General features: G+C 44.8%; 1 protein-coding gene across 1 annotated transcript in view; it reads right to left on the reverse strand.

Annotated features, from left to right (window-relative positions):
* SNX5 (sorting nexin 5) overlaps window positions 1-22,193 on the reverse strand; it is a 317,483-nt gene that overhangs the window by 122,908 nt on the left and 172,382 nt on the right. Inside the window, exons 5-6 of the mRNA XM_085611758.1 lie at window positions 13,795-13,916; window positions 13,439-13,562 (exon numbers count right to left, since the gene is read on the reverse strand). Coding sequence (XP_085467884.1) covers window positions 13,439-13,562; window positions 13,795-13,916 — 246 coding nt within the window. The remainder of the gene's footprint in view (window positions 1-13,438; window positions 13,563-13,794; window positions 13,917-22,193) is intronic.

The following is a 22,193-nucleotide window of genomic DNA, read 5'->3' on the forward strand; positions in this document are numbered from 1 at the left end:
GTGCATCGATGTCCAGCTGCTTTCCTCAGCGCAGGATGAAAGTGAGCCATATTTAATTTGCGGTCTCTCAGTGTTTCGATTTACGAACAGCTAAATAGACTCCTTCTTTGTTTGATTAACCGAGAGTTGCACGGGCCCTCCTCACAGCTTCTGCTCCCTAAGCCCTGTAGTGCAGTACACTGCCGGATAATGAAGCAAGTGAGAAGGTTCAAAATTAGCGGACCTTTGCTCATTGGAGGTTTTTTTGACTTAGAAGCAAGTCTAAGAGCATCTAGAGAAACAAGCATTTGCAATGTTTAGCTGTCTGCGGTTCATTGTTGGTTGTTGTCTATGATTTGAAGTACATAAAAACATGAGACAATTAGTACTTGCGTGTATATAAATTTTAAAGGTATCTTCACGCACAATGCACGTGGTCTAGGCAGCTACAGTTACTTGATGTTTCGTAGTGACCTTTGTTGCCTTAAGAACTTTTGCGTCCTGCTGTCATTAATTTGCATCCCACAGATGCTGCAGACAAATAAGATTCCAATCTTTCTTGGTCGGCTTGTTTACGCTTAATTAGCCTGGCCTGGTTTCCTTTCTAAAGTGTCGGAAAATTCACAGCAACGCACACTTCATCAGACCTTTATTCACAAAACATACGTAGATCTATTACATTATTTTAACCCCATTACAAAAGCAACGTGGAAGGTATTTTCTAAATATTTGTAGCGTATTTTTACAATTTTGTTTGCTAATATTTAACGCTACTAATTTTGGTTGTGTGTAGTTGCAAACATGTGGCTACAGTTGTTCTGTTCGCACGTATCTCCTGCCGATAATTAACGGAATTTTTTATTCTTTTGTTTGTTGCGTGTGATTAATTTAGCACAAAACAAGTCCATCTGAGCGCGTTATTTACTTTTTAAATGTACCCTTATCGTACATTTTGTGGCCAGGGTTTTTATTAGGAGGCTTCTTTCTAAATACAATTTTGGGTGTTAGCCTGCCTAAAAAACAAAATAGAAACTGTATTATTGGGGAGGGCACGTTTAAATGCAAACAATGAGAAATTCAGCACTTGCGGTTAACTAAATTTCAAAAGCAACTTCTTTCTTAATGTACGTGTACTTAGCCAGCTGCAGTTCCTTATTTTTTTGGGCTTAGCTACAGCCGCTTTTACAGTGCTGGTTACAGCTGCTTTTATACAGCTTAATTTGTGACAGGATACGTGCCGGGGCTCTTATTAGGTGGCAGATTTTAAAGGAATTTTTTTGTGTTAGCCTGCCTAAGAAACATCCTAGAAACTGTACAATTCTGGAGGGCATGTTCCTTAAAAGCAAAAAAATGAGACACTCAGCACTCGTGTTTATTTTACTGTAAGAGGCAACTTCACTTACAATGCACCTGTGTCCAGCCAGCTGCAGTTCCTTGTTGTTTGGGGCTTAGCTACAACCGCATTCACAGTGCTGGTTACAGCCGCTTTCCAACAGCTTAATTTGTGATGAAAGAGGTGCTGGGGCTCTTATTAGGCGGCACAGCCGCATTCACAGTGTTGTTACAGCCGCTTTTCCACAGCCTAATTTGTGATGAAAGAGGTGCCGGGTCTCTTATTAGGCAGCACTTTTTCTATTTAAACAAGTATTTGCAATGCAATAGGTCTCGCATTTACAAAAGTTTAAGCTATTGGCATTGTTCATGACAATGCCTTTTTTTATCTATTTTATAAAACAAACACATAAATAAATGCCATTATCATTTAAAATGCCAATAGCTGGTGTTGCATTATTATTAGCAATGCCAACTGCTCACACTTTTATAATGCGAGACCTATTGCATTGCAAATGCTTGTTCTTGAGAGTGTCTGTGCTTAGTCCAAACCAGTTCTGTCCTCTCTGGACTAGCTTCCTGGCTGGAGGTGGAGACAGCATTGCTTAGGCAGACCAGGCCCATTTAGGTGCAAGGAAATCTCCTCCCACTACTCTAAATGCAGCCCAGGTCTATTCAGCCCAGCCTTGACTCATCCAGGAAAGGCAGGACACACCTCAACCCTCCCAGTGGCTGTCGAAGAGAATGCACATCCCCAGCCCGACACTCCAAAGCCGGACAGTCAAGCCACAAACCCAGCAGAGGCACACAGGATGGCTAAGCAAGAAAATATCGACGTTCTAAAAGTGGTATTTTCAAACACAGAACATATAAATCACCTTTACTAAAAGATGCATTTTTACATTCTGAGTTCAGGCACACTAAACTCCATTTCCCTATCTTATCCCAATGGGAAGTTATGCTTATAAGTTGTTATAAGTAAAGCTCCCATTCTACCCTATGGGACAGATGACCTTTCCATAGTGAAAAAAAACAAAATGCACTGTAATTCACAACCCACTAGTGTTGGGGTGTTTTTTATGTCAGTCGGGAGAGTGTTCCATGATTTAAATGTTCCCGGAATAAAGCTTCTCCTGCCCCAGCGAGCTTTCCTGAATCTGGGGGTCTGTAAAAGTTTGCTCTGCGATGATCGTAAATTTCTGACAGGTCGATACCAGGTTAGGTGTTGCTTCAGGTACTGAGGACGGACACCGTGCAATGCCTTGAGAGCTAGGCATAAGGATTTAAAGGTTATCCTTTTTTCAACTGGGAGCCAGTGAAGCGTTCTCAGTCAGGAGGTATGAAAGGATGAACTTTCCTGATTATCTTTAGGATGAAGAAGAAAGTGGAGGGAAGATTGCTGATCTGGTGTTTAAAGGTCAGATTCTCGTTGAATACAAAACCCAAGTTCTTCACCTTTTCGACTGGGACTGGAAGATCTCCCAAGCCAGCTGGCCATCACCTATGCGACCAGAAGTAGGTGTCCATACTCAACAGGATCATCTCTGTCACAGGGTGCCCATACAGACGCTTAAAGGGACTGAACACTAGAGATTTCTGTGGTACCTCCCTGTATGCAAAGAGAAGGCATGATAAGAGGACATCCCACTTATGCCTCATGGGTTCTGTTAGACCCTTGATAATGTCCTTCAAGGTTTGGTTGAATCTCTCCACCAAACCATTACCTTGTGGGTGGTAACGAGTGGTGAACTTGTACACCACACTCTTTCCGCAGGGATGTCATATACTTCGATATGAAATTGGTCCCATGTCAGAAACCACCTCTGGAGAAACCCATGGGGGAAAAGATCACCATTAACGCCCGGCCCACCACTGGCACCGTCATTGTCCTGAGAGAGATTGCCAACAGGTACCGAGTGGCATGGTCCACCAAGACCAGGATGTACCTTTTGTCCATGGCTGCCTTGGGGTCCACTGGCCCCACAATGTCCATCCCAACCCTTTCAAAAGGGGTTCCAAGAAATGGAAAAGGTTGGAGAGGAGCCTTACTCTTCCTCCCACTATTACCACTTGCCTGGCAAGTTTTGCAAGACCTGCAATGTCCATCTGACTGCCTTTGCATTTGGGGCCAAAATAAGTGGTTGACAAGCCTGTCAAAGGTCTTGTCCAACACTATATGTCCTGCCAAAGGCATGTCTTGATCCAGACCCAGTAGGCAGCTCCTGAGGCGCTGGGGTACCACCAGCATAAGGACTGACCGAGGCTCAGCGACTTGAGGCTGGCTGTACAGGAGACCATTCTCTCAGTAGATTCAGTATAAGCCAGACTGATCACCAGCTGCCTGGTTTGCAGCCTGCTGTCGCAAACCTTCCAGATAAGGGCACTTTTTCTGCTCCTTACATAATTCTTCCATGGTGGGACCACTTTCTTGCTGCCAATGGGTCAGCTCAGATAAGTCCCCTAGTTCAGCTACCTGCTCCCCTGTAGGTACCGGGTTGCCCCCTCAAGGTCAGCCTCCTGCTGAACAGTGGGAACCTCAGGGACGGGTTTCCCGCACCCCATGCCCTTTATTGGAAGGAACCTGGGCCACTGTTTCAGGCACCAGGTCCTTCTGATCACCCGTTCGGGCCGCCATTGACTGAGTGGTCATGCATTTCCACTCTGGCAACTAAAGCATATGCAAGAGAGACCTGAGCTCAACATCCTTTCACAAGGACTGCTCCAGGTTGTTACCTAGCAGATAATCTACAGGCATGGTAGGGCTCACAACCAACCTCAAGGGACCTGAGACACCCCCCCCCATTCAGAGGGTACCTGCGCCACCATACACTGGCGCTCTGAGTTGTCCACAACAACTACTTGGTGGAATGCTAAGGAGACTACTTGCTACTCAGAAACCAGGTGACACCAGACTGAGGTTACACTGGCTACAGTATCTCTGAAAGCCTCTACCCTTTTCCCATTGATGGTCAACCAGGTGCTGTATTTCTTAGTGTTAACAGGCACCTGGGTTTCTGAGATAATCTAACCGTCCCCCAGTGAGATGAGGGTAATTTTTTTGCGGGATCCCAAACCTCCTGTGGGCACCCCTCCTCCACAAGAGCTACACCAGCCAACACCTTGGTCTGCCCACCGGTGGGAGGCTGTTCCCTCTTGGGACACTTGGGGTCCCCCTTTAAGTGAGCCACCTGCTCACAGGCATAGCACTTGTGGGGGCCGGTCTCTGCAAGCTTTTCTGAAGAGACCACTGCTTTCCTGTCTCCTGAGGGATGGGAACCTTTAAAAGAGTATTACTTTGGGGCCCTCTAGAGAACTCTTGTGCTTTACCCTTACCCCCCACTCTTCTGCTGGGGACTCTGCCCACCTTTGGCGGAGTCTCCCCCAAACGCTTTCTTGTGGACCCTGGTTCTCACCCAGTGGTCCGCCTCCAGAGCAAGTTTCCTGGGGTCAGCTAGCTTACTATCAACCAAGTGCTGGCGCAGCTCTGCAAAACAGACTAAACAAGTGCTCCCATGCAATCAAATTGTAGAGCCCCTGAAAATCAGTCACATTACTGCACTTCACCCAGCCATCCAGTGACCTGCAAAACGAATCTACACATTCCAACCAAGTGTTGGCATCAGTTTTCTTACTGGACCTACACTGATACCTTTACTTTTCAGGAGTGAGACCATACCTGGTGAGAAGTGCCTCCTTCATGTCAGTAGAGATGAGATTACATCCCTTACCCATAGTCACTAAAGTATCCCTTGCTTCTTCTGGGAAAAGAGGCCACAATCTTGCCCCCCAATTCTTCTCAGGGACCCCATTCATGTGGATAGATGCCTCATAACCCTGAAACCACCTTTGTATGTCATCTTCGTTCTTGAATGGTTAGCCTACATTCTTGGGGATGTGCACAATTCGATTTGCCTGCACTGATGAATTTGTGCCACCATCTGAGCTGAGCCTACTCCATAGCTCCAGCTCCTTAAGACTACATTCATGATCTAAGACCATCTTCCTTTCCTCCATGGCTATTCATCGGTCTTCCCTTTCATTCTCCATCCAGAGTTTTTCCAATTCAAACGTCCTTGCTTCTCGCCTGTCCCCCAGCTCTTCGGGGGACAAGCCACTGCTGCATGGACCGGAGGGTTCTCCCCCCTCCCAAAAGCACATCCACCCTAGGAATAGGCTCCTCGAACTCCCCACTGACATCTCCAGACTGCCCACTGGCATGTCTGGCTGCTACTCAGGTCCTCAGTGCCTCCTTCCTGTTGAGGCTTCTCACTTGGACCTTTAGGTTTTTGCAAATAGCCTTCAACTCTTTCATGTTGTAGGATCCCAAAGGCCACTTCCAATGATCCAATAGAGGATGCATTTGATTCAGGCATGATGAAGTAGCAAGTTCAAACTAGCCAGATCAAAAATAAGGCCAAAAAGAGAAAGAACCAGTATGTGGTACGTAATGGTCAGCGATATGGTAGTAGTGCACACCAATCACTGCAAGTCAAGTGCAAACACAAGTCCTATCCCGCCGCTGCCACCAATGTTAGAAATGAGGGTCTCTAGTTGGCAAAGGTTTGCACCTTTGTCCAAGTAGGGACCCTTCTTTCTAGTCAGGATAAGGGAGTTACACTCCTAAAATAACCCCTGCTCACCCCCTTGGTAGCTTGGCACAAGCAGTCAGGCTTATCTCCAAGGCAGTGTGTAAAGCATTTGCACATAACCAACAATAATACAGTGAAAACACAACAAAAGGACATCACACCAGTTTATAAAAATATCCAGTATCTTCATATATCCAAAACAAGACCAAAACAATAACAATCCAACATACTTAAAAATATATACTTTGCAAGGTATCCTTAAAATATCTCAAAAACACAGTTCTGAGTTGGTAGCTTGGTCCGGGGCTACCGCAATGCTGAAAACATCAGAGTCTAACAGTTTCAGCCGACCGCATCGGTATGGGCCAGCTAAAGCGTAGACAGGCTCGTGAACAATACCTTTCACGTTGCAGCTGGCATATTGGTGCGAGCCGATCAGGGCAACTATCACAGTTGCGTTGGAAAATGGAAGCGGTGCAGGGTGTGGTGTCCTCACAATGCAAGGTGCAGGCAGCGGCTTGGTGACGATCGGCTAGATGGTGTCAGTGAGACCAAGGTTTACGTTGCGAGGCGGTGCTCCATGCAGTGCTGGCAGTTTGCGGTGCAGGCGACAGAGCCGGTTAGCAGGAGCGGGTGTCGGTCGGCCTAGACTGCTGCGTGGGACGAGGTGGTGCATCGTGAAATTTACGAGTGGTGCCCCCTTCCACAATGCAGTCACAGGTATTGAAGTCAGCAGGCAGCAACAGCGTCGGTGAGATCAGGGTGGCCAAGTGAAGCAAGGCAGTGCGGAGTGCAGTGATCACAGGTCATGGTGCAAGCAGCGGCTTGGTGTCAGCGGCGAGACCAGGGTTGCAGTGGGAGATGCGTCGGTGCCTTTAGAACACTGAGTCAGCAACGGAGTCCGTTGCTTTTCGCTGCTCTGTGGCAACTGAAACAGCAGTTTCAGATGCGATACCCAGAGGTTGGTGAAGTCTTTGAAGTCCGAGACTTCAGAACAGGAGACAAGCACTTCTTCAAGCCCTTGGAGATACTCAGCACAAGTAAAGAAAGTTCAGTCCAGTTCTTTCACTGCCCAAGGCAGAAGCAGCAACTGCAGGCCAACCCAACAAAGCAACAACACAGCAAAGGGGGCAGTACACCTCCTGGCAGCTCTTCCAGCTCTTCTTCTTGGCACGTTCCTTGATTCCAGCGAGTTCTAAAGTTCTGGGGTCTGGGCCCCAATATTTATACTCCAAATCCATTTGTTCTCTCAGTCTGTGCTTAGTCCAAACCAGTTATGTCCTCTCTGGCCCAGCTTCCTGGCAGGAGGTGGAGACATTGTTCTAGGCAGACCAAGCCCATTCAGGAGCAAGGAAATCTCCTCCCACTACTCTAAATGCAGCCCAGCTCGATTGATTGAGGAAAGGCATGACAAACCTCACCGCCCCCCCACCCCCCACCCCCAGTGGATGTCTGACATCCCCAGCCCCTGTCACTCCAAAGCCAGACAGTCAATCTACAAACCTAGCAGAGGCATAGGGTGGCTAAGCAAGAAAAGAGCTACTTTCTAAAAGTGGTATTTTGAAACACAGAACATAAAAATCATCTTTGCTAAAAGATGAATTTTAACAGATAGCCTTTCCATACTAAAAAAACCTAAATGCACCGTAATTCACTACCAGGACATGCCACACACATCAGTAAATGTCTTACCTTTAACATACACAGAACCCTGCCCACAGGGGTACCTTGGGCCTACCTTAGGGGTGACATATGTAAGGAAATGGAAGATTAGGGCCTGGCAAGCGGGTGCACTCCCCAGGTCGAAATGGCAGTTACAAGCTGCACGCTGACCCTGCAGTGGCAGTTCTGAGATACCTTTTCAGGGCTACTCATGTATGTGGCACAATCAGGGCTGCAGGCCCACTAGTAGCATTTGATTTACAGGCCCTGGAACACTCAGTGCACTTTACTAGGGGCTTACAAGTAAATCAAATATGCCAATCATGGAAACACCAATCCATAATAACAATTTACAACAGGAGCACTTGCACTTCAACACTGAACAGCAGTGAGAAACTGTGCAGAGACACTAAACCAGGAAAAACAGTCAAAACCAGGAGGTCAAAAGGAAAAAGACTGGGGAAACACGCTAAAAGATGCCAGGTCTAACCAGTAATTAAGGAGCACACAGTTATAACATGAAAATACAACTCGGGATATCCCACATCAATTTAAAAATTAATAAATAGAATTAGACCAAAACAACAAAAATCCAATCAGTTGAACAAGAGATATGCTATTGTAAAGGGGCAAGAACAATTAGCACCAAGAAGAAGAGCGCTAACTGTTGCTCTAGACTGGGACCAAGTCAGGCAGACAGCAATGGAGTGCGAGCAGGATACAGGGACAAGGTGAAAAAGTTAATGTCTCTAAGTCTGGAGCACATGGTTAAAAACTTCAGGATTTCAGAGGAGCTCAACTGATGCGAGCAAATGGTCCAGCACCTGGGGAGGCATCTCTTGGGGCTCAGGAACTCACTCCAGCAGAGGCCAGCAAGGCTCAGGCACGTCCAGTTGCAGGTCCAGCGCCAAGTTCAGGCAGGTCAGTTGCATGGAGGCCTCTGGAGCTTGCAGTGTCCTATTGGCTCAGTACAGGAGGTCTGTCAACTGACAGTTGGAGTCACTCTGGTAGTGCTGGGGGTCAAGCAACAAGGCAGGGCAGTTCTCGGAAAGTACAAGGAAGGCTTCAAGCAGCAGGGAAGGCCTCTGGATCACAGGGCAGTGCTTCGTAATGTCCTTCGCAGGCCCATGAGTGAACTGAAGAGTTGGCCTAGGGGTCCAACATGTATACCTGGTGCCAGCCTTTGAAGTGGAAGAAGCTGGTATTAATTTGGTTCTTGAAACTTCCTTCCTTCTCCTGCCGAGGCTCCAAGAGGTCTAGAGCCCCAAAAGCCTGATGTACAATTATTTTTACGCCTGCGTTGGAGGCATCCCTTTGAAATATAAGAGCAGCCGAGAACAGCTCCACCTCACCTATCCAGCCAACACCTGCCCCCTCCCATTGTCTCACTGTCTGGGAGGGATACATTGGGGAGAGGATGTAGCCTTACGGCTAGAGCGGTCGACCTTGAAGCTGGGGAACCGGGTTCAAGCCTCGGCAACGACTCATAACATCCTGTGATTCTGGGCAAATCACTTAATCTCCCTGTGCCTAACAAAAATTAATGTATCCATCTGTAATGAAACTGGTGCTCATGTAAAGCGCGATACCCGATGTCTCGGGTCTAGTTCGCGCTATATATAACTCTCTAAAAAATACATTTAAAAAAAAGAAGAAATACACAAAGGCCAATTGCCAACTATGCACTGTCATGTGACCAAGGACACAGGCACCAAATGGTTAAGACAAGAAGATAGTAATGCTAATGATAGAACGCACTTCAAAATATAAACATAAAATAATCAAACTTCACCTTTCTCAAACGCTCATAACCATTGTTTTTAGAGTTCAACCCAGGTGCATGCCCTGCCCAGAAAATGCATACTAAACCAAATGTCAGTAGATGGTAACCGGGTAGTAAACCAGACCAAGGGCGCACAACCTTTGTGCCCACAGACTTCCAAAGTTAAACAAAATCAACACAATTAGTGTAAACAAGACGATAATGCCCAATGCCTCAATTGCTTTATTGAAGATGTAGTAGTGCCAGTATTCAATATTCATACAGGATGCAGCTCCAAACTTATATCTGAGGCATATAACAATTCAGAGTTCATCATAAGTAACAGTTTCATCATAGACCCAATACATTTTAGGAAAACCTATCATCAGGGGTAACTGTAATATGAAAAATGAAAAGGTCCTAACAGAACATGTCATGGGAAGACTGTCAGATTTCTGCTTGGCAATTGGTGACCCAAAATTGACCAGTGTAAGTGCAACATGCAGAACTCAAAAACTGGGAGGGTGCCAATGCACGAAACAATAAACTAAATGAACCGTAAAGACCACTGAGCTGCTGTGAACCAATAAGAGACGGCCCATAAGAAACAATCAAGATAGTAATGGCCAAGTGGTTACACAAAAAACTGCACGTGTGAAAAGAGTGAGAACGTGCCCTGTGCACATCGCGGTGTTTACTTGTGGTGATACAGTGCTCATGCACTATAATGGAGAGCAATATGTGCAAATGGACTCATGTACAAAATGAGTGACAGTAAACAGTTGATGCATTAATTGTTGGACAACAATCCATGAAAAACAGTAGCAAACGTAACTCTACTCTATATATTACGCGGTGTGAGCGCAAACTCAAAATGAGTTCAAAGGTGTTTACCTTCAAATGCACAGAATCAACCAATGCAGCGACCGCGTATTGAGTAATAGAACAAGTGTACCGATACCAAAGCATTTTTTAACACTAAGACGTCGTGAGTCTGGCAAAATGCTGAAAAGTGAAATACACGACAATTAAACTGCTGCCCATGGATTTATATTAAAGAGGTAGAGCAGTAGCTATATGCACACATTTAACCTTGCGAAGAAGGTCTAGCAGCAAAGACGGCTTTTGTGACGGGCATATCAGTGAGCATACTGCATAAGCGGAAACAGGTGTGCCGAGTGCTTTTTAAATGGACCGCGAATCTCGTAAATGAGGCGTGAACCGGAACTCAGAAGAGTTTGACAAAAATAAACTAAATAGTCTTGTCGTCCCGTGTAAGGTGAATGTGAAGAAAATGAATAAACCCAGTGCCAGTGATTTAGAAATTGTCAAAAATAATCTAAATATATCAACCGAGCTGTAACACAATGTCCGTGGTGAGGCCTTTGCCACAAATGATAATGATTTGAAAACGCAGCATAAAAGATAATAAAAAATGTAATTGTAACATGAGAAATGCAGGAATAACAACTGACAGCTACCATGGTATCGTCAACAGATATATATCTGTTTGGGCATAAGTAATGCTTGTATACATAGTAAACAGCAAAATGCATAAGTATGAAACAATAATATTAGAAACGATTTGTGAAAAAGCCTATGTGAAAAGAAACCATTGCATTATGAAACACTGCTTTGTGAAACACAATATTCCTTGAGGATGCAGAAAGCAGTGACTGAAGGTTAATGTAAATGTGCAATTCAACAGACCATGAGTGTAAAGGTGTACACCAATTACAGGTAGCAAAACATCTCAGTTTTATCATCATTTAGCCCCTTTGGTTGGAAGGTATCGAATTTTCTTATCCAAAAGGTTTCTCTTTGTGCAAAAATTTAGTGAATATCAATTTCATGGTTGGATTATTAACCTCTAGACTTTTGAACCTGATTTGCACTATGTTGTGGTTTTTTCAAGCCAATGTTCAACTAGACTGGAATTATTCTTGTTGTTGCACATCATAGTTCTGTTATCAGTTATGCATATCTTGATTATTCTTTCAGTTTTTCCTACAGACACTAGGTCACAGGGTCATTTTATGCTGAAGAGGACAGTTTTAGTGTTGCAATCTGCTGACTGTCCGAGTTTGACAGATTGGCCTGTTTGTGGATGGATGGCTACGTTGCCAACAATAACGTTACTGCATTGTATACAATTATGTCCCTTTCAGGTGCCTGCATGCGTTTCTAAGTTGGTGTTTTATTTTTTAGGAGAGCATTTCTTTTAACCCCTTCAGTGCTCATGACGGAGCCACTCCGTCATGAGCCACGGGTGCAGTGTGCTCATGACGGAGTGGTTCCGTCATGCTGCGGCCGTTGGCGGCCGCTCCGCCCACGCTGCGCTGATTCCCCGCCTGTGCGGGCGATTAGCGCAGTGGGCGGAGTCATGACGGAACCACTCCGTCATGAGCACAGCTCAACCATGGTTCATGACGGAGTGGCTCCGTCATGAGCACAGCGCCACCGCGCTGCCCCCAAACCCCCCCCAGCGCTGCGGCGCAATTCCTGCCGCAGCCAAGGGGTTACATTTCTTGAGCGTTGGTAAGCAAAGATAAGTTTGTGGACAAACAGTCCCTTGAAGGCAGGTTCAATTTGGAGTAACTGCCATCGATGATGGATAATGAGTTGGAGGACAAGAGACTTTTTAGAGAATTTAGAGAGAAACACCATTCTCAGTGGCTTGACAGTTATGACTTTTTTAGTAGACTTGCTCATTCAAGAGAGGTCACCCATTGCACAGTGATGTTAAGTATACAGGAAGGGTACCCTCTGGTAATAAACTGAGTTTGTTTTCTTGCAATGTTGATAAACAATCCTCATGGTCAGATGTGATTCTCTTTATCCGCAAGTACTGCAAGAGTGGTAAATGTTGTTTGAGACTTTGGGAATGAAAGCAGTGGAAAAGCAAAGTTATTACGATCAGTTGGTGCCTTCTATACTTTTGCCTTGATACCAGCAGGAGTTAGTTCGATCAGTACATCTAAAAATGAGATGATTTGGTTGCTAATAGCATGGGTAAAATGAATATGTAGTTGTTTTTTTTTTTCAACGCATGCATGTTTTTTCCAACATCTTTTTAACCCTCCAAAATTAGGAAATTATAGTCAATGTATTAAAGATGTACAACTAGATGATCTTGACATGCGTGTTCAGTTAAGATCTAATGTTCCTCGACTCTGCCATGTAAATGTTTGCGTAGCTGGGTGCCTCTGAAAAACCCACAGAGGTTCCGATCTTATGGAGAAATCTATCTACATAAGATTCGAACCTCTATGGGTTTCTCAGAGGAGAAATAACAGGTTTTCTCTGAAATGTAGCAATTCCAATAGATCTATTTTATTTTCTTCAACATGTTCTTGCTGTAGTAACGTTCATTCAACAGAGAAATATTTTAAGTTGCTAATTTAGTGAGTGACACCATGATTGCTACAGTCCCACTGGTTATATCCAATTTACAGACCCTGGCTACCTGTAGTACCACTTTATGAGGGACTTAACAAGTAAATTTAATGTGCCAATCAGGTGAAGGCCAATGTTATCATGTCAAAGGGATAAAGCACTTGCCCTTTAGCACTGGTTAGCAGTAGTAAAGTGCACAGAGTCCTAATGCAAACAAAAACAAAACGAAGAAAACAGTAAGGATGAATGCTAAAATTCTGGTGTTGACCTTGCAGAGAGGGCCAATTCCAACTATGTCTGAAACGCTTATTAGGAAGTCAAAGGTATATAGCATTACCATCTTATCTTTATCAAACTTGATGACCAAGCAATGTGACATGTCCAAGATGACCAAGAAGCAACGTTGAAGGAGCAAAAGGCATTTATGGCCTAGTCTGATACAGAAAGACCGATATATATGTATATATAAGAGGTAGAGATAGTGTGTGTAAGTTTGTGGGTGTGTGAGAGTCAATATGCAAACCACTACACAAATCCTTTTGGTACGGCAGGGTGGTAAGATAAAAAAGCCATAATTCAAGGAAGCCTACGTTGAGGGGTACCAAAGGGAAATTAATGCAGGACACGTATTGACCTCAAAGACTAACATTCTACACGGTTATGATGGAAAACTAAAGAAAAGAGAAAAAACTAAAAATAAACGCAGAGGAAATCTTACATCTTGCTCATATTCTAGGAAAATCTGGAAGTTGGGATCCTTGCTGAGTACAGGATGAGAAGACAGCCGTTGCAGGAAAACCTCATGAACAGATACTGTCTTCTTAAAGACAGCTAGGTACTCGCTGAAAGACAAGGAGACAGAAAAGCAAACTGTTTTAACATGGGCACAGAGAATGGGAACAAGACAACCACCAAAAGCAATATTAAGTTAAAATAGACTACTGCAATATGCTCTTTCCATGTGTGCAATAAAGAAAGAATGGTGAATTAAGTAACCAGTGTAGAAATCCTTCAGCCACAGATGGAATCTGGTTTGTAGCAATCTTCAACATTACCCCTGAATAAAGTTCTTACGCCTCAAGTTCTTGTTTCATTTTGGCGAATTCATCTTTGGTCATTGTGCCTTCTCCTTCTCCTAACTTCTGCATCTTATCTCTTGGGCCGTCGAAGTCCGGCTTTGAAGGAGCTGGAGGAATCTGTTTAATGAATGTTACAGAGCAGATAACAAGTAAGGTAGTATCCAAACAGATAGGAGTGTTGCAAATAAACCAAATGGTTACATCTACATTGTGTAGCTGCCTGTAAGAAAGCAGAAAGTGAAGACTATGGTAAAGTCCCATTGCTAAAGTTACTTTCAGTTGCCTGTATTCTTCCCACCTATACTATCTTCGCAGCCATTCACTCCCCTAAAGGTATCTGTTCATCAGGTAACAATCTGAAGAATATAGTACAAACCCTATATTGGTAGAAAAATAGGTGATAGGATGATGCATATTAAAGTATAAACACAAATAGTCATTAACATCCATAAGTTCTGTTACCCCCTTATGTGCAGAGCACGAACAAGTTGACATACTCTGCCCTACCTCTGCAAAGCATAAGACATCAACGGGTAGTCTTCCTGGGGGTTTCTGGCGGAAGCTCCGATGGACACACCAGAGGCTTCCCAGCATGCAGACCTCTGTGGAGGCGGACACAAATTGCTTCCGCATTAGCCCCTCTCCTCACCGACGTAGACGTCACTGCACAGTGCAAGCAGGAGAAGAAAGGCAGCTCGCTGTGCATCAGCTGGGTTTTCTCCCACCAGCCTTCCCCTCTTTGTTTGAGGAACGCACCTCTGGAAAAGGGAGAGTCTCCCTTTTTCCAGCGATGCCTTTTTAAAACAGATCGCTGCTTGTAGATCGCAGATGCACCGCAATTCATGTGCAAAGATGCACTAGATGCCAGAGAACTTTATTATATATCCACCACGGGGTCCTCTGAAGAAACCGGAGACAGACACTGCTGGCTTTCATGGATTTCACTTCCCTAGGTATGGGGGGGGGGGGGGGATTGTGGGGGGGGGTCATGCCCTCCTCACCCAGGGAAGGGGAAATTCACCAGCCCTTTTGATTTTTTATTTTGTGCTGCCCAGGGAACTTGAAGCTTCCCCAGGCAGCACAAAAGTTGTGAAGGCATAATTGGGAAGGGGACAGACTCCCCTTTACAGCGATGCCCTTCTCAAACCCATCCCTGCTCATTGATTGCAGGCACACTGCGATTCATGAGCAGGAAATGTCTAGACACCACAGATCTTTCATTTTGAAGATGGGGAGGGGAGTGGATGGCCACCCAGTCATGGTCGAAACCCTCCGGGGAGGGATACACACATATATATATATATATATCCATACGACAAGCTGACGCTGGAGGTGCCCATCCTTCGAGTCGGGGCCTGACTTGACTGCGTCAAAGCCGATATATTTCATATGGAAAACACACACTCCTTCGGTGTATGTAATCAGGCCCACCAAGCGTGCTTCCTCAAAGTTGCTTTATTCAGGTAAGTTAAATATAGACAGCATTACGCGTTTCGGTTCAACAACCTTTGTCAAATGCAGCTCGCTGGCAGGTCGTTCAACCTTTTGAATAAAATATAAAAAGAGTAGAAGGACCAGTTCTCTTGCTCAATGCAAAATCTTTAAAGTCACAGTCGCAAAATATCAAAGCGTCTTTACTAAATCAAACATTCAGACCAGTGGTTGATTTACTTGAACATAACTTGATTCTTTCAATGTATAGTACTCGTTTTCCACCACTGTCATTAGTACGTAAATTCTTTTCAATCTTCATTAGGACCACAAGGTCCATAATCCTTTGTTACTGTGATATCTGGTATTAACTGGCCTTTCCATTAGTTCACAGATTATTTTGTCCCAAAGCTACTGCCTGTCTACAAACACCAATTCACTGTGTTTGTACTCGCCTTCTCTTGGCAACGGAGCACGGATGGCAGGGCCGTACTGAAGAGGCCCGCCTCGAACTTTGGGAACTGTCCTGACCTGCCAGGGTTTGTAGGGGTACATGACCCTTACACGGCGTGCTGACTCATCGGCAAGAGAAGGCTTGTATAAATCTGACGTTAGCGGGAAAACCTCTTTTCAGGTTAAATAATGGTGTTGTGGTGTGCAATAGACACAGATACACGTGTTGTTATGGTTTACAGTAGTGGTTTAGAAAACAGAGGAGTATCTGCAGAGTACTCTCATGTGATAAGTGAGTGTAGTACTTGATAACGTAACAGTGAGCGTTATAGCGCATGACTGTCACTTGTGTCTTCTTACTTAAAGTAAATGGTATTATATTCAGAATATTGAAGTTAACTTTGCTGGATGATGTCATCAGTGATGTCACGGACCATGTCTTACTTTTCTGGATGAGGTAATCAGTGATGTCAACAGCGATATAATATGTGAGGTCATAAGCAGTGACCTGCATGGGCGTACGGTATAGTTAGCTCAGATAACTATAACTGCTGAATATCTCTGGTTTTGTGCATGTAATATCTGAGCGAACAACAAGGTCCCTGCAACCTTTGTTTTTTACAGTGAAATATAGATCTCTCCTACTGGCGGTCGCCACCAGGCAGTTCTAGTTTTCATAGGAAAAGCGTTTTTTTGACTTGCCTATATCTTTGGTGCCGTTTGATCAATCTTCGCAAATTTCTCAAAAAAGTGTCAAGTTGGTTCTTGTTGTGCATGGAAACTTTCGGGGTGATCAGTCAACAGAGGGCCGAGAAAAAGAGGGGGGGGGGGGGGGAATTGGGTCTTCCATGTTAATTTCAATAGGGATTTTGAACAAGAATACAGCCCGAACTGCTGGACGGAATAAAACCAAAGTTGGCAGAAAGCTAGCTCTTTTTCCATAACGAGTAATTTTTGCTATTTGGTGTAAATCCATTCAGTAGTTTTGGATTTATTTAAAAGAAATCGAAGTCTGGATATCTAGGGACACAGATCCTTCGCAAAGCATACATGAAGCCTTGCAAACCCATTTGCCAGAACCACTGCTGTGATTGGTTGCCCGCAACCTATATAGAAAGTCACTGCTGTCATTTAATAAAGCAGGATGGACCCAGGGATTGAAATAAAGGCTAGAAACTATAGAAGGGGTCAGGGTAGGGGTATCCTGACCCCATGGGTACATTGTAGGGGTCTCTGAGGGACACCTTGTGGAGGATCAAAATGCCACAAACCGTTTTTCTTTTTTTTTACATGGTAGGAGTTATAAATCTATTGCAACGCTCAGCATGCCCCTCATGTAGTGTTGCATCAGAGTCACGAACCTAGTTAAAAAAAATAAAAAAATCATTCACACACTCACTCGCACATTTATACATGCGGTCACAGCCCCACTCACGCACCCACTCCTAGACCTACTCAGACCCATGCACCCACTCTCAAACGTTACAGGTTATAGTTAGTAACTAAAACTTCAACAAACACTTAAAAAAGCAACAGGGATGATTTAGATTAAAAACAGAATTAAAGAAACCTTAGAAATCCACAGACAAAAAACAAAAGTTACAGGGACGTTATAGTTAGTAAATAGAATTTACAAAAAACATCGAAATTCACTGAATAAAACCAAAGGTTACAGGGACGTTAGCTGATCAGTGCCTTAAACACTGACCTATGCTGTGGTAGGTGGAAGCAGAGGGGCACTTGGTGCAAATGGCTAACATCCTTGAGAATCAACTGCATTCTGCTCTTTCATAAAAAGCAAGCATAATGTGCTTTGATCTTATTGTGATGCAACAAACAATTTTTGTTCCATTTATTTATTTGTTTCTCTGAGCTCTGTTAGAGACGTTTTTGAAATGTTGGTTCTTTGGAAAAGTTATTTGTGTCGGATAAGTGCAAGTTTGAGACAATAGGTGTTGTGATCACACTTTACTACACTCTCACTGCATTAAATTCTTTCAGTTCATAGCACACTTAGTCGCCCACACACACACAGATACAAAGCATTCAGTTATACGAGTTTCTCTGCATTCTGTCTAGGCCATTAAGTTTGTTAGAAAACAAACATAGATGGCATATCGGTCAAAGACTACTTCCAAGGCTCTAACTTAAATAATGGAGAAGAGCGCTGAAGCAGGGTCTGATACTGATACAGCATCAGAAGAAGAGGGATATGGAGAAGTATCTGGAAGTGATTTTTCAGTCAGTGTTCCTTTCGATAACAACTCATCTTCCAGTGATTCAGAAGAACATGTGCCTGGTAGAGGTGATGTCCCTTCACAAGCGTCAACTGTGCAGCAAGGAGCTACTGACAGGGTAGACCAATGTAGAATTCAGGCAGATACGGCGCCGGGCAGAGTCACAGTACTCACTAAGCAGACTCCTAATTTAGTTTGGCCGGTAATTCTCCTATTCATTGTAGATTCTGGATGTAAGGTCAATAGAGCAAAGTTTTTCCTAGTGACAACTTCCATCTTTTTCTGGATGCAAACCTCCTGGAAGAAACTGTGCAGCAAACAAACTTGCATGGTGAAAAGTCTGCGGCAGCATAGAGGCATCCTGGTGCCTCACTCCAGGGCAAACCTGTGGACTCCCACTTTATTTGGGGAGCAAAAAACATTCTGGGCTTAACGCTGAAGATGGGAATAGTCAACAAACCAATCAAACTGTCCTACTGGTCTACTTATGCAGTTTAGGTAACACCCTATTTTGGGCTGGTCATGAGCAGAGAACTTTTTGATTCTGCAGTGCATGCAGCATTTCCATGATAATTCTGTAGCACTGACCCGGGACAATCCAGACCATGACAGGTTATTCAAAATTTGCCCTGTTGTTGAATATTTGCCTGCGAAGGTTCCAGAGATTTACACTCCTGGAAATAATTTAGAAGTTGAGGAGTTCTTGATCTTGCAGTTCACGCAGTACATACCTAGTAAAAGAGGTTATACAGCATCAAGTTGTACATGTTGTATGAGAGATCTACTGCTTCTGTGTACAGCCTGAGAATATACACAGGGAAGGACTCCACAATAAATCTTGCAGGTTGTCCTACCTAGTTAGGAGTTCATGAGAATTTGCATGGGAGCATGCCCAGTATCTCCTTCATGAAGATCATAACCTTTATATAGATAACTTCTATATAGGAGTCCAGTTGTTTAGTGAACTCTACAAAGCCGGCACTGGGGATTGCGGTACACCACTAGAAAGCACCACAAAGGATTCCCTCAGAAGCTGGTTTGTTAGAAGCTTAAAAAAAATGCAAGAGCAGTGCAGTGCCTTGCAACTAACTGCTGCTATTAAGTTCTCAGAAGGCGGGGAAGTATATATGCTCACTACACTTCATAATGAGAGCACTTCCCATGCAACGGTTTGGAAACAGTTGGCAGAAGTCCACAAGCCCACCTGCATACTTGATGAAGTGCATACTTGATTAAGTACAAGTATAAAACCACCTTAGAAAAGGCCAAAAGGGAGTGGGAGGAGGAACAGTGGTCATTTATGGTAGAAGACCTAGAGAAGGGAGACCACAAGACCTTTTGGAAGGAATATGCTACTTACCAGTATGCATCTGTTCTTGGCATGTAGAGCTGCAGAGTTGTACACTTAGCATAGGTCGCCATCTGGTGTTGGGCCCGGATGTTTGCAGTTTGTTTTTCTTCTTGGACCGTCTTTGGAAGTCACGAGTTTGGTGACTCCTCCTTCGGTCCGTACTGCGCATGGGCTTCGGCTCCATCCTCAGATTGTTTTTCGCCAACAGGGAAATGATGGAGCGTAGTAATAACAGTGAGAAACCCATGTGTGTTGTATCTAAATAAGATGGACTGGAACGGATACAGGTAGCCGGGGAGGCGGGTGGGCGTGTACAACTCTGCAGCTCTACATGCCAAGAACAGATGCATACTGGTAAGTAGCATATTCCGTTCGAGGCATATGAGCTGCAGATTGTACACTTAGCATAGATTATATAGCAGTACCCAACCTTAGCGGCGACCACCGGTATCCGTTGCAGCTGTTTGAAAGAGTGTTTTTAGTACAGCCTGGCCCACCCTAGCTTGCTGCTGGGAATGCACATCTACACAGTAGTGTTTTGTGAATGTGTGCGGTGTAGACCATGTGGCTGCCTTGCATATGTCATCTAAGGGTATATTCCCTAGAAAAGCCATAGAAGCCCCTAACTTTCTTGTAGAGTGGGCTTTAGGGGGAACAGATAATGTTCTCTTTGCCTTCTGATAGCAAATTTGTATGCATTTTACAATCCACCTAGCTATCCCTGATTTTGAGATGGGGTTGCCTTTATGTGGTGGAGAAAAGGAAACGAACAACTGTTTGGTCTTCCTGAAGGGTTGCGTTCTTTGTATGTAATATAGCAACGCTCTTTTCACATCTAGTGTGTGTAAGGCCCTTTCCGCAACAGATTGGGGTTGCGAAAAGAAGACAGGTAATTCCACTGATTGATTGAGGTGGAAGGGGGTAATGACTTTGGGCAGGAACTTCGGATTAGTTCGAAGTATGACCTTGCTGTGATGCATTTGTATGTAAGGTTCCTGTATGGTGAACGCTTGTATTTCACCAACCCTTCTAAGGGAAGTGATAGCTACAAGGAAAGCTGTTTTCCAGGTGAGAAATTGTAGCTCACATTTGTGCATTGGTTCGAAGGGCGGACCCATTAGTCGTGTAAGGACCAAATTTAGATTCCATACAGGGGAGGGTGGTGCCCTGGGAGGAATTACTCGTTTGAGGCCTTCCATGAAGGCTTTAATAGCGGGCACTCTGAAGAGTGACAAATGCTGTCTGTTTTGTAGATAGGCAGCGATCGCTGCTAGGTGTAGGCGTATGGATGAATACGCCAGGTTACACCTGTGAAGATGGAGCAGATAGCATATGATGTGTTGTATGGATGCATCTAGAGGGTTGATTGTATTGTTACGGCAGTACATTACAAATCTTTTCCACTTTGCGGCATAGCATGCTCTAGTGGTAGGACGTCTGGCTTCCATGATGATGTTCATGCAATCAGGGGGAAGGTTAAGGTACCCGAATTCTAAGATTTCAGGAGCCAGATCGCCAGGTTGAGCTGAGCTGGGTCCGGGTGCCTGATTTCTCCATGGTTCTGGGTTAGGAGGCATGGGGAAAGGTGCAGTTTTTGATGTGGTACCACTGATAGTTGTAGTAGCGTGGTGTACCACGGCTGTCTGGCCCACGTCGGAGCTACCAGAATGAGTGTGAGGGAGTGCTGTTGTAGTTTCCTGACCACTAATGGAATTAGTGGGAGAGGTGGAAAGGCGTATGCAAATCTGCCTGACCAGTTCATCCATATCGCATTGCCCTTGGACAATGGGTGTGGGTATCTGGCGGCGAAGCTTGGGCATTTTTTGTTTTCGTGGGTGGCGAAGAGGTCTATTTGAGGATGCCCCCACTGTCGGAAGAATGGGTGAAGAACTTGTGGATGCAGTTCCCATTCGTGTAGTTGTTGAGTCTGTCTGCTGAGCAGATCTGCTATGGTGTTTTGTACGCCTGGAACATGTTGTGCCAGGAGAAAAATGTTTTGGGGAATTGCCCATCTCCATATGCTCTGGGCTAAGCGGGAGAGCTGGGGAGAGTGTGTCCCCCCCTGTTTCTGTATATAATACATCGCAGTCATGTTGTCTGTGCGAATGAGGACTGCTTTGCCTGAAATCTGCTTTTGGAAAGATTTTAGGGCTAGAAAGATCGCCAAAAGCTCCAGATGGTTGATGTGGAGCGTTTTTTGCTGTGGCGTCCATAGACCTTGCATTGTGAGGTGTAAGAGGTGCGCTCCCCAGCCGGAGAGCGATGCGTCCGCTGTTAGAGTCACTTGGGGAACCGGGTCCAGGAACGGCCGTCCCTTGGAAAGGTTTGTGGTGTTCCACCACTGCAGAGAGTGATGTGTGCGGCCGTCCACCAACACCAGATCCGTCAGCTGACCCTGGGCCTGGTTCCACTGTTGTGCTAGGCACTCCTGAAGTGGACGCATGTGGAGTCTTGCATGGGGCACTATGAAGATGCAAGACGCCATCATCCCTATGAGCTTCATAAACACTCTTGCTGGTAGAGAGTGTTGAGGAAGGAATATTTTGCGTAAGGCTAGAATGCTTGTGATTCTGGCTGAGTTTGGATAGGCAATACCTTTTGAGGTGTCTATGGTGGCCCCGAGATATTGCTTTGTGTGAGATGGTATGAGGTGGGACTTTTGGTAGTTCACCGTGAAGCCTAGCTGATGAAGCAGTTGGATGGTGCTGTTTGTATGTTGCACGCATTGGTGGTAGGACGCGGCTTTTATGAGCCAGTCGTCTAAGTAAGGGAAGACGTGAACATGTTGACGTCTGAGGTGTGCTGCTACTACTGCTAGGCATTTGGTAAACACCCGTGGTGCAGTGGTGACCCCGAAGGGGAGAACCTTGAATTGGTAATGTTGCCCGTCCACCACGAACCTGAGGTATTTTCTGTGAGAGG

The sequence above is a fragment of the Triturus cristatus genome, chromosome 6, assembly GCF_964204655.1.
Source record: "Triturus cristatus chromosome 6, aTriCri1.1, whole genome shotgun sequence".
Classification (NCBI taxonomy): Eukaryota; Metazoa; Chordata; class Amphibia; order Caudata; family Salamandridae; genus Triturus; species Triturus cristatus.